Source organism: Salmo salar, chromosome ssa02 (genome assembly GCF_905237065.1).
Source record: "Salmo salar chromosome ssa02, Ssal_v3.1, whole genome shotgun sequence".
In the NCBI taxonomy this organism is placed as follows: domain Eukaryota; kingdom Metazoa; phylum Chordata; class Actinopteri; order Salmoniformes; family Salmonidae; genus Salmo; species Salmo salar.
Window position 1 is genome coordinate 75404543 of NC_059443.1, and position 20645 is coordinate 75425187.

Here is a 20645-nt window from a genome sequence, read left to right on the forward strand (position 1 = left end):
TTCTGAACAGTAATGTGGCAGGTTGGTTAGAATCATATTGGTGATTCGTGATGTCACAGCAAAGAACAGGTGTGTTACTGTAAGACAGACTCCATTTTGACAAGAAGACATGACAGACAGCAGACTGACACAACACACAACTGCTATGGGGGGCTCCTCTCGTCCCTGTCTGCTATGGGGGCTCCTCTCGTCCCTGTCTGCTATTGGGGCTCCTCTCCACCCTGTCTGCTATGGGGGGCTCCTCTCCTCCCTGTCTGCTATGGGGGCTCCTCTCCTCCCTGTCTGCTATGAGGGCTCCTCTCCTCCCTGTCTGCTATGGGGGCTCCTCTCCTCCCTGTCTGCTATGGGGGGCTCCTCTCCTCCCTGTCTGCTATGAGGGCTCCTCTCCTCCCTGTCTGCTATGGGGGGCTCTTCCGCCCTGCCTGCTATGGGGGGCTCCTCTCCTCCCTGTCTGCTATGGGGGCTCCTCACCTCCCTGTCTGCTATTGGGGGCTCTTCCTCCCTGTCTGCTATGGGGGCTCTTCCTCCCTGTCTGCTATGCGGGCTCCTCTCCTCCCCTGTCTGCTATGCGGGCTCCTCTCCTCCCTGTCTGCTATGGGGGGCTCCTCTCCTCCTGTCTGCTATGCGGGCTCCTCTCCTCCCTGTCTGCTATGGGGGGCTCCTCTCCTTCCTGTCTGCTATGGGGGCTCCTCACCTCCCTGTCTGCTATGCGGGCTCCTCTCCTCCCTGTCTGCTATGGGGGGCTCCTCTCCTCCCTGTCTGCTATGGGGGGCTCTTCCTCCCTGTCTGCTATGGGGGCTCCTCTCCTCCCTGTCTGCTATGGGGGGGCTCCTCTCCTCCCTGTCTGCTATGGGGGCTCTTCCTCCCTGTCTGCTACGGGGGGCTCTTCCCTCCTGTCTGCTATGGGGGGCTCCTCTCCTCCCTGTCTGCTATGGGGGCTCTTCCTCCCCTGTCTGCTATGGGGGGGCTCTTCCCTCCTGTCTGCTATGGGGGCTCCTCTCCTCCCTGTCTGCTATGGGGGGCTCTTCCTCCCTGTCTGCTATGGGGGGCTCTTCCTCCCTGTCTGCTATGAGGGCTCCTCTCCTCCCTGTCTGCTATGGGGGCTCCTCACCTCCCTGTCTGCTATGCAGGCTCCTCTCCTCCCCTGTCTGCTATGGGGGCTCCTCTCCTCCCTGTCTGATATGGGGGCTCCTCTCCTCCCTGTCTGCTATGGGGGGCTCCTCTCCTCCCTGCCTGCTATGGGGGCTCCTCTCCTCCTTGTCTGCTATGGGGGCTCTTCCTCCCTGTCTGCTATGGGGGCTCCTCTCCTCCCTGTCTGCTATGGGGGGCTCCTCCTCTAAGTAGCGTGTGTTTGGGGGTATGCTGTAGCGTTAACATTTCCCTTCACTGCAATTAAGCGGCCCAAACCATGAAAAACAGCCCCAGACCATGACCTCCACCTCCACCATCCAAAAATATATTCTCCCTGCTTAACATCAAGAAGGAGTCACCTCCACCACCCAAAAATATATTCTCCCTGCTTAACATCAAGGAGGAGTCAAATCCCAAAGATTATACCTGGCAAATGTTAAACCCTTAATTTAAACGTGACCTAAGACCTAGACAGACAGACAGAGAGATGGACAGACAGACAGATGGACAGACAGACGCAGTTTTGTATCACAAGCTCAGACCTATTTGTTTGAATCCAATCACCAAGCCTGTTAGAATAGAACAGTTGCCAGAGGATATGAAACTTTGCGGTTAACTGTAACGTTCAGGAAGTAGTCTACTCTACAATGCCCGTTGTAGACTGGACGACAAGACAACTTACATAGGGTAAATGTCATATTTTTAGGGATTCAAAGCTCTATATAGCCGTTATATTGATACGTGTTACATCCTACCCATGTTGTACATTTGTCTTTTACCTTTTCTGTTTATGTGTTGAGATTTAAAGAATTGTCTGCTTTGCTGCACAGTGTCTCGCTCTTATCGTGGTCAGATCTTTATTGTAAAAGAGAATGAACAGTGGGGGAAAAAAGTATTTGATCCCCTGCTGATTTTGTATGTTTGCCCGCTTACAAAGAAATGATCAGTCTATAATTTTAATGGTAGGTTTATTTGAACAGTGAGAGACAGAATAACAACAACAAAATCCAGAAAACGCATGTCAAAAATGTTATAAAATTATTAGCATTTTAATGGGGGAAATAAGTATTTGACCCCTCTGCAAAACATGACTTAGTACTTGGTGGCAAAACCCTTGTTGGCAATCACAGAGGTCAGACGTTTCTTGTAGTTGGCCACCAGGTTTGCACACATCTTAGGAGGGATTTTGGCCCACTCCTCTTTGCAGATCTTCATTAAGTCATTAAGGTTTCGAGGCTGACGTTTGGCAACTCGAACCTTCAGCTCCCTCCACAGATTTTCTATGGGATTAAGGTCTGGAGACTGGCTAGGCCACTCCAGGACCTTAATGTGCTTCTTCTTGAGCCACTCCTTTGTTGCCTTGGCCGTGTGTTTTGGATCATTGTCATGCTGGAATACCCATCCACGACCCATTTTCAATGCCCTGGCTGAGGGAAGGAGGTTCTCACCCAAGATTTGATGGTACATGGCCCCGTCCATCATCCCTTTGATGCGGTGAAGTTGTCCTGTCCCCTTAGCAGAAAAACACCCCCAAAGCATAATGTTTCCACCTCCATGTTTGACGGTGGAGATGGTGTTCTTGGGGTCATAGGCAGCATTCCTCCTCCTCCAAACACGGCGAGTTGAGTTGATGTCAAAGAGCTCCATTTTGGTCTCATCTGGCCACAACACTTTCACCAGTTGTCCTCTGAGTCATTTAGATGTTCATTGGCAAACTTCAGACGGGCATGTATATGTATTCTTGAGCAGGGGGACCTTGCGGGCACTGCAGGTTTTCAGTCCTTCATGGCGTAGTGTGTTACCAATTGTTTTCTTGGTGACTATGGTCCCAGCTGCCTTGAGATCATTGACAAGATCCTCCCGTGTAGTTCTGGGCTGATTCCTCACCGTTCTCATGATCATTGCAACTCCACGAGGTGAGATCTTGCATGGAGCCCCAGGCCGAGGAATATTGACAGTTCTTTTGTGTTTCTTCCATTTGCGAATAATCGCACCAAATGTTACCACCTTCTCACCAAGCTGCTTGGCGACGGTCTTGTAGCCCATTCCAGCCTTGTGTAGGTCTACAATCTTGTCCCTGACATCCTTGGAGAGCTCTTTGGTCGTGGCCATGGTGGAGCGTTTGGAATCTGATTGATTGATTGCTTCTGTGGACAGGTGTCTTTTTTACAGGTAACAAGCTGCGGTTAGGAGCACTCCCTTTAAGAGTGTGCTCCAAATCTCAGCTCGTTACCTGTATAAAAGACACCTGGGAGCCAGAAATCTTTCTGATTGAGAGGGGGTCAAAGACTTATTTCTCTAATTAAAATGCAAATCAATTTATAACATTTCTGACATGCGTTTTTCTGGATATTTTTGTTGTTATTCTCTTTCTCACTGTTCAAATAAACTTACCATTAAAATTATAGACTGATCCTTTCTTTGTCAGTGGGCAAACATACAAAATCAGCAGGGGATCAAATACTTTTTCCCCCCACTGTATACTCAATGGCGTACCTGTTTAAATAATATAAATATACTACGCCATCTTTCTCCAAGTCAACTATGTATCCTTTGTGTATCCTACATGTTTATGATGGCAATTCTAGCCTTTTGTGGTTGTGGCATAGGACTACAATACTGATACCGAATTGAGACTGTTCTGAGGGCAAAAGGGGGTGCAACTCAATATTAGGAAGGTGTTCTGAGGGCAAAAGGGGGTGCAACTCAATATAAGGAATGTGTTCAGTGTATATTGTTCTTTCTCTGCCTCTGGCTCTCTCAGGGGAAGGGGACTGATTTTGTAATATCATGGATCAGACTCCTCAGTCACTCATTCCAGCCCAGGACTCTGGTCCACTGTCCTCCATTACGGCTCAGCCTGCCCCTCCACAGTCCTCCATTACGGCTCAGCCTGCCCCAACACAGTCCTCCATTATGGCTCAGGGTGGTTCTGTTGTCGCTGCACCCCAGCTTGTTGGCTGCAATGTCGGAGGTTCAGTTTATCAAAACATCAGTGTTACTATCCCTTCACATGGTGCTGGTAAGACAATTCTTTATTGTTATTTTTCTTATAATAGAAAATAATAGCACAAGAAAAACAAGACGAATTATTACAGAAATGTTGATTAGTTAATATGCAGTGTTCCTGTCAAATAGTACAATACAATTAAGCTTATATTTTGTGTTCTGAAAGGGTACGAAAGTTGAACTAAGCTCATGAGGTATTTGTAAATTGTATTCTTCAAGAATCAATGGGTATACAGGAAATAATTAAGTTCAAAAAGTGGATGAACCAATTGTAGATTAACACACACACACACACACACACACACACACACACACACACACACACACACACACACACACACACATAAAGTACGCCCATAAAGGAAATTGGACTTTGAAACCAGTAACTGAAGGTATTGTGTTTGTTACTTTACTGAATACTGCAGATAAAATATACTTTATAATCCAACGACACTATCAATTTTCTTTCCTCATTAGATGAAGAGCTGCCAAAAGTCAAGGACAAACACAAGTCCAACATGAAGAAGAAGTTTGGGAGCATCTTTGAGGGGCTTGGAAAATGGGGAAACCCAACATTGCTTGACAAGATCTACACAGAGCTCTACATCACAGCTGGGGAGAGTGAAGGGGTTAATAAGGAGCATGAGGTATGGCAGATTGAAGATACGGCTCGGACTAAAGCATTTCAAGACGATGCAATCAACTGCAATGACATCTTTAGATCTTTAGACCCTAAGACAGAGGAACATAATGACAAATCCCAATCCAAACAAGAGGTACCCATCAGAACTGTGCTGACAAAGGGCATCGCTGGCATTGGAAAAACAGTCTCAGTGCAGAAGTTCATCCTTGACTGGGCAGAAGGAATAGCCAATCAGGATGTAGATTTTGTCTTCGCACTTTCATTTAGGGACTTGAATTTGATCAAAGATGACTGCAATCTCTTGGAACTCCTGAGTGACTTCCACCCTGAACTAACAGATATGAAGGACGCAAAGAAGTTTGCCGACTGCAAAGTCGTGTTCATCTTTGATGGCCTCGATGAAAGTCAACTTCCACTGTGTTTCCATAACAACAAGATCTTGTCTAACATAACCAAGACAACATCAGTAGAAGTGTTGCTGACAAACCTCATCAAGGGGAATCTGCTTCCTGAAGCTCTCCTCTGGATTACCTCCCGACCAGCAGCAGTTGATAAGATACCCTCTGACTGTTTTGACCGTGTAACAGAAGTTCGGGGATTCAACGACCCACAGAAAGAAGAATCCTTCAGGAAAAGATTCAGTGATGATGAAAACCTGGCCAGCAGAACGATCTCCCACATCAAGACATCAAGAAGCCTCCACATCATGTGCCACATTCCTGTCTTCTGTTGGATTACTGCCATGGTTCTTGGGAAAATGTTGAGCAAAAATGACAATGGAAAAGTACCTAAAACTTTGTCTGAGATGTACATTCGCTTCCTACTCACTCTGACAAACATGAAGAACAAGAAGTACCATGGGGAAAACCAACCAGATCCTCGTAATCTGTCAGAGCCTGACGTACAGATCATTCTGAAGCTTGGAAAACTAGCCTTCCAAAACCTGGCAAAGAGCAATCTGGTGTTTTCTAAAGAAGATTTGAGAAAGTGTGACGTTGATGTCAATGAAGCCTTCTTGCTCTCAGGTATGTGCACAGAGATCTTCAGAGAGGAGGACCCAATGTTTCAAGCAAAGAAGTACAGCTTTGTGCATCTCAGCATTCAGGAGTTCTTTGCAGCACTCTATGTTTCCCACCTCTTTGTCTGTGAAAACATCAACCCGTTTGTGTCAAGAGAGATCAGGTTACCAAGATCGAATGACTGGTATTTTGGAGAAGGTGAGGACATCAGGCCACAACCCAGGGGATCTCAGCAGCAGCAGAAAACACTGCATGACTTGCAGAGAAGTGCGGTGGATGAAGCTTTGAAGAGCAAGACCGGTCATCTAGACCTCTTCCTCCGCTTCCTTCTGGGCATCTCACTGGAGTCCAATCAGATCCTCTTGAAAAGCCTACGGCTCCAGACAGAGGGAGACACAGAGAGCATCCAGAAGACCATCCAGTACATCAAAGATAGGCTTTCAGACGAAAAACAAAGACATTATCCCTCCCCAGAGAGGTGCATCAATCTCTTCCACTGTTTGATCGAGTTGAACGATACCTCATTTGTGAATGAAATTCAAAGGTTCTTGACATCCAAGAACCCTTCTGAGAAGAAGCTGATGCCTGCACAGTGCTCGGCGATGGCATATGTACTCTTGATGTCAGAGGAAGTGTTAGACAAACTGGACCTGAGAGAATACAACACGTCAGATGAGGGGCGTAAGAGGCTGGTCCCAGCTGTTCGATGCTGCCAAAAGGCCATGTGAGTTGAAGTGTTGATGTGTACAGTATGTGTCTTCTAGCCATTTATTTAGTACTATACTACATCCACACCTCTCATAATAAACATCTCTCCTCTGAAGACTAGCAGACTGCCGCCTTACAATGAGTTACTGTGAAACAGTGGCATCTGCACTACAGCTGCCTGACTCCCACCTGAGAGAGCTGGACCTCAGCGTCAATGTCCTGTTGGACCCGAAGCCCCTCTTCGTTGGACTGAGCAGTCCCAACTGCCAACTGGAGTCACTTAACCTGAGCCATATCAACATGGAAAGATCAGGACCAGAGCTTCTAAAGGCTGTGCTGATGGGTCCTCACAACCAGCCACTTGTGTTGAGGTGAGTTCTGTGCCTGGACCAACACACAGCAGAACACTTTTGAACAGTTATTAACCTTCAAATCTACTCTGGCAAAGAAACCAAGCAATAGCTTTAATGATAAACAACTTAAATCATGTTGGCAAGTTTGAAGAATTCAATTATTTGTTGTTGTTTCACATAGAATCACCAGTTGTGATCTCAAAGATGACATTTGTGAAACCGTTGCCTCAGCTCTCCAGTCAGCTGGCTCATGTCTGACAGAGCTGGATCTCAGCTACAACAAACTGACAGACACCGGGGTGAAGCAGATCTCCAATGGTCTTTTGAGTCCACACTGTAAACTGAAGATCCTGCGGTGTGTAATGAAAATGTTTAAATGGGAAGTTCAGGATCAATAGAAGGGATTGGGACATGTGTGTCATTTTCAAAACGGTCAAATCAACTCCATATGTGGTTTGACATTAGGTGATTTGTTAATTTATGTAAAAACATTGCACATATGCCCTTATCCATTAACATTGATTGTTAACTAGCTTCTTAGTCCAGGATTTGTCTTAATCTGTGTCTGGAAAACGGCCCTATAGGTTCATTTATTCTGGATTAAAGACAACTCCCCTTTACATTTTGTTTATGCATTTTTTTGTGTGTTTGACAGATTGACTGGTTGTGAGGTTACAGAGGAGTCCTGTGGAATTTTGTCCTCTGCTATAGCAGTCTCTCAGCTCGAGGAGCTGCGTCTGGGCTGCAACAAACTGGGAGACTCTGGAGTAAAGCTGCTGTCTGCTGGACTGATGGATCCACATTGTCAGATACATACTCTGGGGTGAGAAATAAACCGCTATGTTTCATCTTCTGTATGTTATAGTAGAATAAACATTTTATTACTGCATTTTTTAAACTGTACTGTAACAATGGAAACACCAAGAGAACGTAGTGTTAAATTCTCTCCCTTTCCATCCCAAGGCTAAGGGAGTGTAATCTCTCCAGACGTTCCTGTGTCTCTCTGGCTCCTGTTCTGTGGTCATACTCAGTACTGAGAGAGCTGGACCTGAGAGACAACAATCTGTGGTACTCTGGAATGAGGCTCCTCTCTGCTGGACTGAGGAACCCCAACTGTAACTTACAGACTCTTAGGTAGATTATACATTTGGTTTTGTGAAATCATACTGTAAACTTCAGAAAACAGTAAAATAGGAATGATTTAACTAGTGAACTGCACTTAAATAGAATTTAAACTTTTTAACCTAAAAATATATACTCTAGCAGTTGTTCATTGTTTTATGCTGTCTCTTCTCTCTGTAGGCTTTCTGGTTGTCTAGTCACAGAGAAAGGCTGTACATTTCTTGCCTCCGCTCTGGAATCAAACCCCTCCCACCTGAGAGAACTTGACCTGAGCTTCAATCACCCAGGAGACTCCGGAGTGAAGCTGCTCTCTGCTAAACTGGAAGATCCACACTGTAGACTGGAGAAACTCAGGTAAATGGAAAATGTAGTTGATTTTACTTTTGCTTCTGTTAACACCTCATTGCTCAATGGGCTTTCAAGACCCTATTTTATATAGTGAATTCATCAAGGCAATCTCCACTGTAATCAGGTTCAATAGGCCCTACATTACTCGTTTTTTGTCCTATAGTTTGGACCATGGTGGAGAGTCCAAAATCAAACCAGGCCTGAGGAAATGTGAGTCATCAAAATACGTTTAAGAATATAAAGCTAGCTTTTTAATCACCTAAACTTTATAAGAAAATTGTGAAAAGAACATAACACATACTGTACCAGTCAAAAGGTTGGACACACCTACTTATTCAAGGGTTTTTCTTTATTTTTACTATTTTCTTCATTGTAGAATAATAGTAAAGACATCAAAACTACGAAATAACACATTTGGAATCATATACTGTAGTAACCAAGAAAGTGTAAAACAAATCAAAATATATTTTATATTTGAGATTCTTCAAAGTATCCACCCTTTGCCTTGATGACAGCTTTGCACACTCTTGGCATTCTCTCAACCAGCTTCATGAGGTACTCACCTGGAATGGTTTTTTCTGTACAGCACTTTGAGATATCAGCTGATGTAAGAAGGGCTATTTAAATAAATTTGATTTGATTTTCCAACAGTCTTGAAGGAGTTCCCACAAATGCTAAGCACTTGTTGGCTGTTTTTCCTTCACTCTGCGGTCCAACTCATCCCAAACCATCTCAATTGGATTGAGGTCGGGTGATTGTGGAGGCCAGGTCATCTGATGCAGCACTCCATCACTGTCCATCTTGGTCAAATCGCCCTTACACAGCCTGGAGCTGTGTTTTGGGTCATTGTCCTGTTGAAAAACAAATTATAGTCCCACTAAGCGCAAACCAGATGGGATGGTGTATCGCTGCAGAATGCTGTGGTAGTCATGCTGGTTAAGTATGCCTTGAATTCAAAATAATTCATGGACAGTGTCACCAACAAAGCACCCCAGACCATCACACCTCCTCCTCCATGCTTCACGGCGGGAACCACACATGCTGAGATCATCCGTTCACCTACTCTGTGTCTCACAAAGACGCAGCGGTTGGAACCAAAAATCTCAAATTTGGACTCATCAGACCAAAGCACAGATTTCCACCGGTCTAACGTCCATTGCTCGTGTTTCTTGGCCCAAGCAAGTCTCTTGTTATTATTGGGGTCTTTTAGTAGTGGTTTCTTTGCAGCAATTTGACTATGAAGGCCTGATTCACGCAGTCTCCTCTGAACAGCTGATGTTGAGATCTGTCTGTTACTCTTTGAATAATTTTTTGGGGGCTGCAATCTGAGGTGCAGTTAATTGCCCATTTCTGAGGCTGGTAACGCTAATGAACTTATTCTCTCCAGAAGAGATAACTCTGGGTCTTCCTTTCCTGTGGAGGTCCTCATGAAACCCAGTTTCATCAAAGCGCTTGATGGTTTTTGCGACTGCACTTGAAGAAACTTTCAAAGTTCTTGAAATGTTCCGTATTGACTGACCTTCATGTCTTAAAGTAATGATGGACTGTCATTTCTCTTTCCTTATTTGAGCTGTTCTTGCCATAATATGTACTTGGTCTTTCATCAAATAGGGCTATCTTCAGTATCACAACACAACTGATTGGCTCAAACGCATTAAGAAGGAAAGAAATTCCACAAATGAACTTTTAACAAGGCACACCAGTTAATTGAAATGCATTTCAGGTAACTACCTCATGAAGCTGGTTGAGAGAATGTGAAGAGTGTGCAAATCTGTCATCAAGGCAAAGGGTGGCTAATTTGAAGAATTTCAAATATAAAATGTATTTCGATTTGCTTAACACTTTTTGGTTACTACATGATTCCATATGTGTTATTTCATAGTTTTGATGTCTTCACTATTATTCTACAATGTAGAAAATAGTACAAATAAAGAAAAACTCTTGAATGAGCAGGTGTGTCCAAAATGTTGACTGGTACTGTATTTTGTCTTGCTACAGATGCCTGCCAGCTGAAGATGGACTTTAGGTTAGCAGATGATGACCTGACTCTGTCCGAGGACAACACGAGGGTGGTGAGGAGAACGCAGGTTCACCTAAATCCTTATTTTGATTTCTCGGATTCAGATGACTCAGATTTCTCACATCGGACCAAAAAGTCGGATAGGTGGGCCAAAGTACGCTGCAGGGAGCCCCTGTCTGATGGTCGTTCCTACTGGCAGGTTGAATGGACTGGCTGGGTTGACATTGGGGTGACATATACACCCAGATGGGGTATGGAGAATAAGAGGTGTTTTGGGCTTTTTTGCTGCAATGAACAGTACGCATTTATTCATGATATCAGGCTCTCAGTTATATCAGCACCCAGGCCTGACCCAAAGTGTATAGGAGTGTATCTTGACTTTCCAGCCGGCACTCTGTCCTTTTACAGCGTCTCCTCTGGTACACTGACCCACCTGCACACATTCCACACCAAGTTCACTGAGCCACTCTACCCTCAGTTCAAAATCATGTGTGATGAAAGGGAGATATTTGGCTCTGTTAAAATCCAAACTCTGTGAATGAAACAAACAGGGAGAGTCTGGAATGAAACAAACTGGGAGACTCTGGAATGAAAGCAGCCATCATCAGAGTGAAACATTTTTTAATAATGTTAATGTCTGTAATTAGATTTAGTCTGTGTTTTTTGGGGGAGATTGAATTGAACTTTACTGATACTCAGGTGGGAAATCGAAATGGTATAGTCTTACATGACATATGGTGATGATGTAAATAATGATTCATGTCTAAAGTTTTGTATGGAACTGAGAGTCATGTTGTTGTGTCTCTGTCTGATATAAAGTGATGAAGATGACACACACCTGTCTCATCACAACGACACCACTCAGAGAGATGACACACACCTGTCTCATCACAACGACACCGCTCAGAGAGATGACACACACCTGTCTCATCACAACGACACCACTCAGAGAGATGACACACACCTGTCTCATCACAACGACACCACTCAGAGAGATGACACACACCTGTCTCATCACAACGACACCACTCAGAGAGATGACACACACCTGTCTCATCACAACGACACCACTCAGAGAGATGACACACACCTGTCTCATCACAACGACACCACTCAGAGAGATGACACACTCCTGTCTCATCACAACGACACCACTCAGAGAGATGACACACACCTGTCTCATCACAACGACACCTCTCAGAGAGATGACACACACCTGTCTCATCACAACGACACCTTCACTCAGAGAGAGACCAATGATGTTTTGATTAGAAACCTTTATGTAATAAACGTAATAAATATTTACCATTCACACATCATTCAGCTTTGAGTGTGTAAATGGTCTTTGGAAGTTGTTTGATGTTTATATTATTTTATTATTGTTGTGGTTATAGTAAACATTCTGTTTTATTATTAATATGTTTATAATTATTCATTTGTGTAAAAGCTATTTGAGTTTAGTTGAAGCAGCTGAAACCAGGGAATCCTGCCAGTAATGGAAGAGAGAGAGAGAGGGGGAGGAGGGGGGAGAGAGATACTGCAGAGTGATAGAGGGAGGAGGGGAGGAAGAGAGAGTGATACTACAGAGTGATAGAGGGAGGAGGGGAGGAAGAGAGAGTGATACTGCAGAGTGATAGAGGAAAGAGGGAGGAGGGGAGGAAGAGGGAGAGTGATAGGAAAGATTGTTAGAACTAAACCAAGATAGACCACAGCCTGTCATTCCAAATGGTAACAGATGAGTCATAGCGGGCAGAACAAGCAAGGAGGTGGGCAGAGCCAAGCATGAGCTAGGTCCTATTGGCACGTTCTAGCAGGCATTTGCATATTTCCGTTAATAAGGAAGGCTACTCTGAAGTGCGCGTGTGCAATAACTAAATTTGCCTTTGCACTCCTTCTAAACTACACAATGTTTTAAAACTTTGGCAAAGGGTAAAGTATACAACATTTTGTCCACTCTGTTCGTAACAGATTCTAGTTTTGGGAATAGAAAACTGTATTGAGATCAAACGTTTCATCGCAAAGCGGATGCTTCACATTTACACATCCAGTGAAATATCTGTCATTGTTCTGTCTGTGGTGATACTGCAGACTGCTAGAGGAAAGAGAGAGGGGGGGGGAGGAAGGGAGAGTGATATGTGAACGAGAGAGAAGGAAGGAGAAAGGGGGAGAAATAGAGAGAGATATAGGAAAGAGAGAGAGGGGGAGAAGGGAGAGAAAGGGAGAGTGATACTGGTGGGCAAATTTGTTTTGATTAAAAAAATGTAACCAATTTGTTTGTTGTTTGATTTTTCTGTCATAATCAATTTGAGCGATGGATAAAAGGGCATTTATTAGAAAATGTATACAGTACCAGTCAAAAGTTTGAGCACACCTGTACTCTTTCTTCATGGTCGATTTGCTGCAAGAAACCACTACATGAGCAATGGACATTTGATCGGTGGAAATCTGTCCTTTGGTCTGATGAGTCCAAATTTGAGATTTTTGGTTCCAACCGCTGCGTCTTTGTGAGACACAGAGTAGGTGAACGGATGATCTCAGCATGTGTGGTATGGCGGAGGAGGTGTGATGTTATGGGGGTACTTTGCTGGTGACACTGTCTGTGATTTATTTAGAATTCAAGGCACACTTAACAAGCATGCATTCTGCAGCAATACCTATCTGGTTTGCGCTTAGTGGGACTATAATTTGTTTTTCAACAGGACAATGACCCAAAACACAGCTCCAGACTGTGTAAGGGCTATTTGACCAAGAAGGAGAGTGATGGAATGCTGCATCAGATGACCTGGCCTCCACAATCACCTAACTTCAACCCAATTGAAATGGTTTATTCTACAATGTAGAAAATAGTAAAAATAAAGAAAAACCCTTGAATGAGTAGGTGTTCTAAAACTTTTGACTGGTACTGCAGGGCCATCATCATTTCTACATACTTTCTATCTAGTATGTAGTTTAAGACATTGAAGTTTGGCCTGGAGTGTTTTTCTCCTCTCCTCCTCCCCTATCCACCTCCTATCCTCCCCTATCCTCCTATCATCCTTTTCCCCTATCCTCCTCCCTATTCTCCTCCCCTATCCTCCTCCTCCCCTCCTCCTTTCCTCCTCCTATCCCCTTCTCCTCTCCTCCTCATTCTCCCCCCTCTCTTCCTATCCTCCTCCTTTCCCTCCTCCTCCTCTCTTCCTCCTATCCTCCTCTATCGTCCTCCTCCTCTTCCTTTTCTCCCTGTCTGCTATGGGGGGCTCCTCTCCTGTCTTCTATGGGGGGCTCCACTACCTCCTGTCTGCTATGGGGGGCTCCTCTCCCCCTGTCTGCTATGGGGGGCTCCTCTCCCCCTGTCTGCTATAGGGGGCTCCTCTCCTACCTGTCTTCTATGGGGGGCTCCTCTCTCCCTGTCTGCTATGGGGGGCTCCTCTCCCCCTGTCTTCTATGGGGGGCTCCTCTTCTCCCTGTCTGCTATGGGGGGCTCTTCTCCTATCTGTCTTTTAAGGGGGGCTCCACTCCCCCCTGTCTGCTATGGGGGGCTCCTCTCTCCCTGTCTGCTATGGGGGGCTCCTCTCTCCCTGTCTGTTATGGGGGGCTCCTCTCTCCCTGTCTGCTATGGGGGGCTCCTCTCCTCCTGTCTTCTATGGGGGGCTCCTCTTCTCCCTGTCTGCTATGGGGGGGGGGGTCCTCTCCCCCTGTCTTCTATGGAGGGGGCTCCTCTTCTCCCTGTCTGCTATGGGGGGCTCTTCTCCTACCTGTCTTCTATGGGGGGCTCCACTCCCCCCTGTCTGCTATGGGGGGCTCCTCTCCCCCTCTCTGCTACGGTGGGCTCCTCCTCTAAGAAGACAGTATTTGGGAGGAGTAAGAAGCAACAGGACTGTTGACCTGGAGTGAACTGAAAGAGGCACTATCCAGTAAGAAACAGAAGAGAAGCATCATTCTTCCTACTCTGGACAAACTGTCAGTGGAGATCCTGAAGAGGGAGGTCCTTACTCCCAAGAACATGTTTTCATTGGCCGGGAACAGGAAGGAGTCGCCATCAATCAAAAGGCTGTCATTGGGTAACTCTAGCAAGGAGTCTGTGCCACTGAAGAGTCTCTCTCTGGATAAGAGGAAGAAAGAGGTTAAGAAATAGGTGAAGAAAGATGGGAAGAAAGGAGAACAGATTATATTCTCTATGGGGAACATTGGAAAGGAATCCCCTTCACCACCCCCCCCAAAAAATTCTCTCTGGTTAACATCAAGAAGGAATCATGTCCTACACCACCCAAAAATACACTACATGACCAAAAGTATGTGGACACCTGCTCGTTGAACATCTCATACCAAAATCATGGTCATTAATATGGAGTTGGTCCCCCCTTTGCTGCTATAGCAGCCTCCACTCTTCTGGGAAGACTATCTACTAAATGTTGGAGCATTGCTTCTGGGACTTGATTCCATTCAGCCACAAGAGCATTAGTGAGGTCGGGTACTGATGTTGGGCGATTACGCCTGGCTTGCAGTCTGCGCTTCCAATTCATCCCAAAGGTGTTTGATGGGGTTGATGTCAGGGCTCTGTGCAGGTCAGTCAAGTTCTTCCACACCGATCTCAAAACACCATTTCTGTATGGACCTCACTTTGTTCACAGAGGCATTGTCATGCTGAAACAGGAAAGGGCCTTCCCCAAACTGTTGCCAAGCACAGAATCGTCTAGATTGTCATTGTATGCTGTAGAGTTAACATTTCCCTTCACTGGAACTAAGGGGTCCGAACAATGAAAAACATCCCCAGACCATGACCTCCACCACCACCCAAAAATATATTCTCCCTGCTTAACATCAAGAAGGAGCCAAATCCCAAAGATTATACCTGGCAAATGTTAAACCCTTCATTTAAATGTGATCTAGGCCCTAGACAGATGGACAGACAGACATAGTTTTGTACCACAAGCTAAGACCTATTTGTTTGAGTACATTTCTATCCAATCACCAAGCCTGTTAGAATAGAACAGTTGCCAGAGTTTATGAAGATTTGTGGTTAACTGCAAAGTTCAGGAAGTAGCCTACCCTACCTCACCCTGACCATGAAACAAACAAAAGAAAGTAGGAGGAAGAGAGAGCACCGTTGTAGACGGGACAACAAGACAACTTACATACGGTAAATGTCATCTTTTTAGGGATTCAAAGTTCTATATAACCGTTATATTGATATGTGTTACATCCTACCCATGTTGTACATTTGTCTTTTACCTTTTCTGTTTATGTGTTGATATTTAAATAATTGTCTGATTTGCTGCACGGTGTCTCGCTCTTATCGTGGTCAGATCTTTATTGTAAAAGAGAATGTATACTCAATGGCGTACCTGGTTAAATAATATAAATTTACTACGCCATCTTTCTCTAAGTCAACTAGTATCCTATGTGTATCCTACATGTTAATGATGGCAATTCTAGCCTTTTGTGGTTGTGGCATAGGACTACAATACTGATACCGAATTGAGACTGTTCTGAGGGCAAAAGTGGGTGCAACTCAATATTAGGGAGGTGTTCTGAGGGCAAAAGGGGTGCAACTCAATATAAGGAAGGTGTTCAGTGTATATTTTCTGTTCTCTCTCTGCCTCTGGCTCTCTCAGGGGAAGGGGACTGACTTTCTGATATCATGGATCAGACTTGTTGACTTGTTCCAGCCCAGGACTCTGGTCCACTGTCCTCCATTACGGCTCAGCCTACCCCTCCAGTGTCCTCCATTACGGCTCAGCCTGCCCCTCTACAGTCCTCCATTACGGCTCAGCCTGCCCCTCTACAGTCCTCCATTACGGCTCAGCCTGCCCCTCTACAGTCCTCCATTATGGCTCAGCCTGCCCATCCACAGTCCTCCATTATGGCTCAGCCTGCCCATCCACAGTCCTCCATTATGGCTCAGCCTGCCCATCCACAGTCCTCCATTACAGCTCAGCCTGCCCCTCTACAGTCCTCCATTACGGCTCAGCCTGCCCATCCACGGTCCTCCATTATTTCTCAGGGTGGTTCTGTTGTCGCTGCACCCCAGCTTGTTGGCTGCAATGTCGGAGGTTCAGTTTATCAAAACATCAGTGTTACTATCCCTTCACATGGTGCTGGTAAGACAATTCTTTATTGTTATTTTTGTTATAATAGAAAATAATAGCACAACAAAAACAAGACCAATTATTACAGAAATGTTGATTAGTTAATATGCAGTGTCCCTGTCAAATAATACAATACAATTAAGCTTGGGGTGGCAGGTAGCCTAGTGGCTAGAGTGTTGAGCCAGTAACCAAACGGTTGCTAGATAGAATCCCCGAGCTGACAAAAATCTGTCGTTCTGTCCCTGAACGAGGCAGTTTACCCACTGTTCCTAGGCCGCATTGTAAGTAAATAAGAATTTGTTCTTAACTGACTTGCCTAGTTAAATAAAATATATATATTTTGTGTTCTGAAAGGGTACGACAGTTGAACTAAGCTCATGAGGTATTTGTATGTTGTATTCTTCAAGAATCAATGGATTTACAGTATATAATTAATTTTAAAGTCCAAAATTGGATGTCCCAATTGTAGATTAACACACACACACACACAACACTCATAAAGTACGCCCATAAAGGAAATTGGAATTGAAACCAGTAACTGAAGGTATTGTGTTCGTTACGTTACTGAATACTGCAGATAAAAGATACTTTATACATCCAACGACACTATCAATTTTCTTTCCTCATTAGATGAAGAGCTGCCAAAAGTCAAGGACAAACACAAGTCCAACATGAAGAAGAAGTTTGGGAGCATCTTTGAGGGGCTTGGAAAACGGGGAAACCCAACATTGCTTGACAAGGTCTACACAGAGCTCTACATCACAGCTGGGGAGAGTGAAGGGGTTAATAAGGAGCATGAGGTATGGCAGATTGAAGATACGGCTCAGACCAAAGCATTTCAAGACAATGCAATCAACAGCAATGACATGTTTAGATCTTTAGACCCTAAGACAGAGGAACATAATGACAAATCCCAATCCAAACAAGAGGTACCCATCAGAACTGTGCTGACACAGGGCATCGCTGGCATCGGAAAAACAGTCTCAGTGCAGAAGTTCATCCTTGACTGGGCAGAAGGAATAGCCAATCAGGATGTAGATTTTGTCTTCACACTTCCATTTAGGGACTTGAATTTGATCAAAGATGACTGCAATCTCTTGGAACTCCTGAGTGACTTCCACCCTGAACTAACAGATATGAAGGATGCGAAGAAGGTGGTTGACGGTAAAGTTGTGATCATCTTTGATCGCCTCGATGAAAGCCAACTTCCACTGTGTTTCCATAACAACAAGAGGTTGTCTAATGTAACCAAGACAACATCAGTGGACGTGCTGCTGACAAACCTCATCAAGGGGAATCTGCTTCCTTCTGCTCTCCTCTGGATAACCTCCCGACCAGCAGCAGTTGATAAGATACCCTCTGACTGTTTTGACCGTGTCACTGAAGTTCGAGGATTCAACGACCCACAGAAAGAAGAATACTTCAAGAAGAGATTCAGTGATGATGAGAACCTGGCCAGCAAAATCATCTCCCACATAAAGACATCAAAAATCCTCCACATCATGTGCCACATACCGGTCTTCTGTTGGATTACTGCCAATGTTTTGGGGGAAATGTTGAGCGAAAATGACCATGGAAAAGTCCCTCTGACTGAGATTTACATTCGCTTCCTACTCACTCTGACAAACATGAAGAACAAGAAGTACCATGGGGAAAACCAACCAGATCCTCGTAATCTGTCAGAGTCTGACATACAGATCATTCTGAAACTTGGAAAACTAGCCTTCCAAAACCTGGAAAAGAGCAATCGGGTGTTTTCTGAAGACTATTTGAGAGAGTGTGGCATTGATGTCAACGAAGCCTTCTTGCTCTCAGGGATGGGCACAGAGATCTTCAGAGGAGAGGACCCTATGTTTCAAGCAAAGATGTACAGCTTTGTGCATCTCACCATTCAAGAGTTCCTTGCAGCACTCTATGTTGCTTTCTCATATGCCAGTGAAAACGTCAACCCATTTCGTTTAAGAGACTACCAAGAGCTACCAAGAACAAATTACAGTGATTCTGGAGACACATATTTTGGAGACAGGGAGGATGACTACAGGGAGGATGACTACAGGGATGATGACTACAGTGATGATGACTACAGTGATGAGGGCTACATGGATGATAGCTGGAGTGAGGACGAAGACTACAGGCCACAACACAGAGGTTCTCAGCAGCAGCAGAAAACATTGCATGACTTGCAGAGGAGTGCGGTGGATGAATCTTTGAACAGCGAGACCGGTCACTTAGACCTCTTCCTCCGCTTCCTTCTGGGCATCTCACTGGAGTCCAATCAGATACTCTTGAAAAGCCTACAGCTCCAGACAGAGGGAGACACAGAGAGCATCCAGAAGACCATCCAGTACATCAAAGATAGACTTTCAGACAAAAAACAAAGACAATATCCTTCCCCAAAGAGGTACAACAATCTCTTTCTCTGTTTGAATGAGTTGAACGATACCTCGTTTGTGAATTAAATTAATGTCACGTCCTGACCCTGGTAAGAGGTCATTTTCCTTAGTAGAGTGGTCAGGGCATGACAGGTGGTTGTTTTGGGTGGTTTTGGGTTTTCTGTTTCTATGTGGGGGAGGTTTTGGGTTTTCTGTTTCTCCAGGAGGAGGAGCGGGACTAACCAGGATGGGGAATATCTGGAGTCATGGGCCTGGGAGGAGATCCTAGATGGGGCAGGACCGTGGACAAGGCCGGGAGAGTATCGCCGCCCGCCGGAGGAGATAGAGGCAGCTATGGTGGAACGGCGATACTGGGAGGAGCGGCTAGGAAGGCAACAGGAGGCCAAGAGGCAGCGGCAAATTATTTGGCTAAGGCTAAGCCAACTCCCCGTGCTTACCGTGGGGAGCAAGTGACTGAACAAGCACCGTGCTATGCGGTGATGCGCACTGTTTCGTCCATGCGCACTAACAGCCCGGTGCGCTCGGTACAACCTCCTCACAGTTGCCGTGCGCGAGGGGCCGTCAGCCAAGAAGAAGTGCGCCGGCTCAGCGTATCTGGTCTCCAGTGCGCCTCTTCGGCCCAGGTTATCCTGCGCCTGCTCTACGCACGGTACCCCCCATTCACCAGCGCAGCACAGTTCGTCCTGTACCTGCGCTCTGCCCGTGCTCGGCGAGAAGAACCATCCAGCCAGGACGGGGTGTGTCAGCCCCGAGCTCCAGACCTCCAGTGCGCCTCCATGGCCCAGTACGTCCTGTGCCTGCTCCTCGCACTCTTCCTCCAGTGCGCCTCCACAGCCCGGAACCTCCAGCGACGTTCCCCAGTCCGGAGCCTCCAGCGACGTTCCCCAGTCCAGAGCCTCCAGCGACGTTCCCCAGTCTGGAGCCTCCAGCGACGTTCCCCAGTCCGGAGCCTCCAGCGACGCTCCCCAGTCCAGAGCCTCCAGCGACGCTCCCTAGTCCGGAGCCTCCAGCGGCGGCCTGCAGCCCAGAGCCGTCAGCGGCGGCCTGCAGTCCAGAGCCTTCAGCGGCGGCCTGCAGCCCGCATCCTCCAGCGGTGGTTGGCAGCGCAGAGCCTACGGTATTGATCTACAGTCCGATTCCTCTAATAATCCACAGGTCGGTGGTACAGAAGCGGAGGGATCTGCGGGCGGAACGGGGTTACGCCTGATCCGGAGCCACCTCCGTTGCTGGAGGATCGGCGGGAGAGTGAAGTTCTGGGTGTAGCACATGAGCCGCCATAGAAGTTTGTCACCCTCTCTGCCCTCCCTTTGTGTTTGGGATTGTTTTTGTTGGGTTTTTGTTTGGGTGCAGTCGGAGTCTGCACCTTTGGGGGGGGGTACTGTCACGTCCTGACCCTGGTAAGAGGTCATTTTTCCTTTATGGAGTGGTCAGGGCGTGACAGGTAGTTGTTTTGGGTGATTTGGGGTTTTCTGTTTCTATGTGGGGTTTTTCTAGATTTCTATTTCTATGTTTCGGCCAGGTATGGTTTCCAATCAGAGACAGCTGTCTATCGTTGTCTCTGATTGGAAGCCATACTTAGGCAGCCTGTTTTTCATGTGTGGGTGTGGGTAGTTGTTTTTCGTTTAGTAGTTTGGAAACCTGACGGAACTGTTGGCTGTCATTTTGCTTCTTTTGTAAAGTGTTCTATTTCTTCATTAAACTTCGAGATGAGCACTAAACACGCTGCGCCTTGGTCTACTCCATTTGACATCTGTGACAATTAACCTCTTAATAAATGGATTACTAGTCACCTTAAACAATGCCACTTTAAATAATGCCACTATAATAATGT

General features: G+C 45.8%; 2 protein-coding genes across 2 annotated transcripts; both read left to right on the forward strand.

The window, feature by feature from the left end:
• Positions 1-3600: 3600 nt before the first annotated feature.
• LOC106592690 (NACHT, LRR and PYD domains-containing protein 3-like) lies at positions 3601-11872 on the forward strand. The gene is made up of 9 exons (XM_045710062.1): positions 3601-4153; positions 4618-6526; positions 6627-6881; positions 7045-7218; positions 7519-7686; positions 7827-7997; positions 8166-8339; positions 8497-8543; positions 10332-11872. Exons 1-9 carry the CDS (start codon positions 3922-3924, stop codon positions 10889-10891), a joined length of 3690 nt encoding a protein of 1229 aa, XP_045566018.1. The 5' UTR covers positions 3601-3921; the 3' UTR covers positions 10892-11872.
• Positions 11873-16339: 4467 nt separating this feature from the next.
• Positions 16340-19214, forward strand: LOC123739531 (NLR family CARD domain-containing protein 3-like). Its single transcript, XM_045713872.1, has 2 exons — positions 16340-16433; positions 17052-19214. Exon 2 carries the CDS (start codon positions 17093-17095, stop codon positions 18878-18880), a length of 1788 nt encoding a protein of 595 aa, XP_045569828.1. The 5' UTR covers positions 16340-16433; positions 17052-17092; the 3' UTR covers positions 18881-19214.
• Positions 19215-20645: the final 1431 nt, after the last annotated feature.

Coding starts and splice junctions, on each gene's coding strand:
- LOC123739531 (XM_045713872.1), top strand. CDS start 17,093: ATGAAGAAGAAGTTTGGGAGCATCTTTGAGGGGCTTGGAAAACGGGGA.
- LOC106592690 (XM_045710062.1), top strand. CDS start 3,922: ATGGATCAGACTCCTCAGTCACTCATTCCAGCCCAGGACTCTGGTCCA. Junction 7,687..7,826: donor TGTCAGATACATACTCTGGG/GTGAGAAATAAA, acceptor TTCCATCCCAAG/GCTAAGGGAGTGTAATCTCT. Junction 7,998..8,165: donor TGTAACTTACAGACTCTTAG/GTAGATTATACA, acceptor TTCTCTCTGTAG/GCTTTCTGGTTGTCTAGTCA.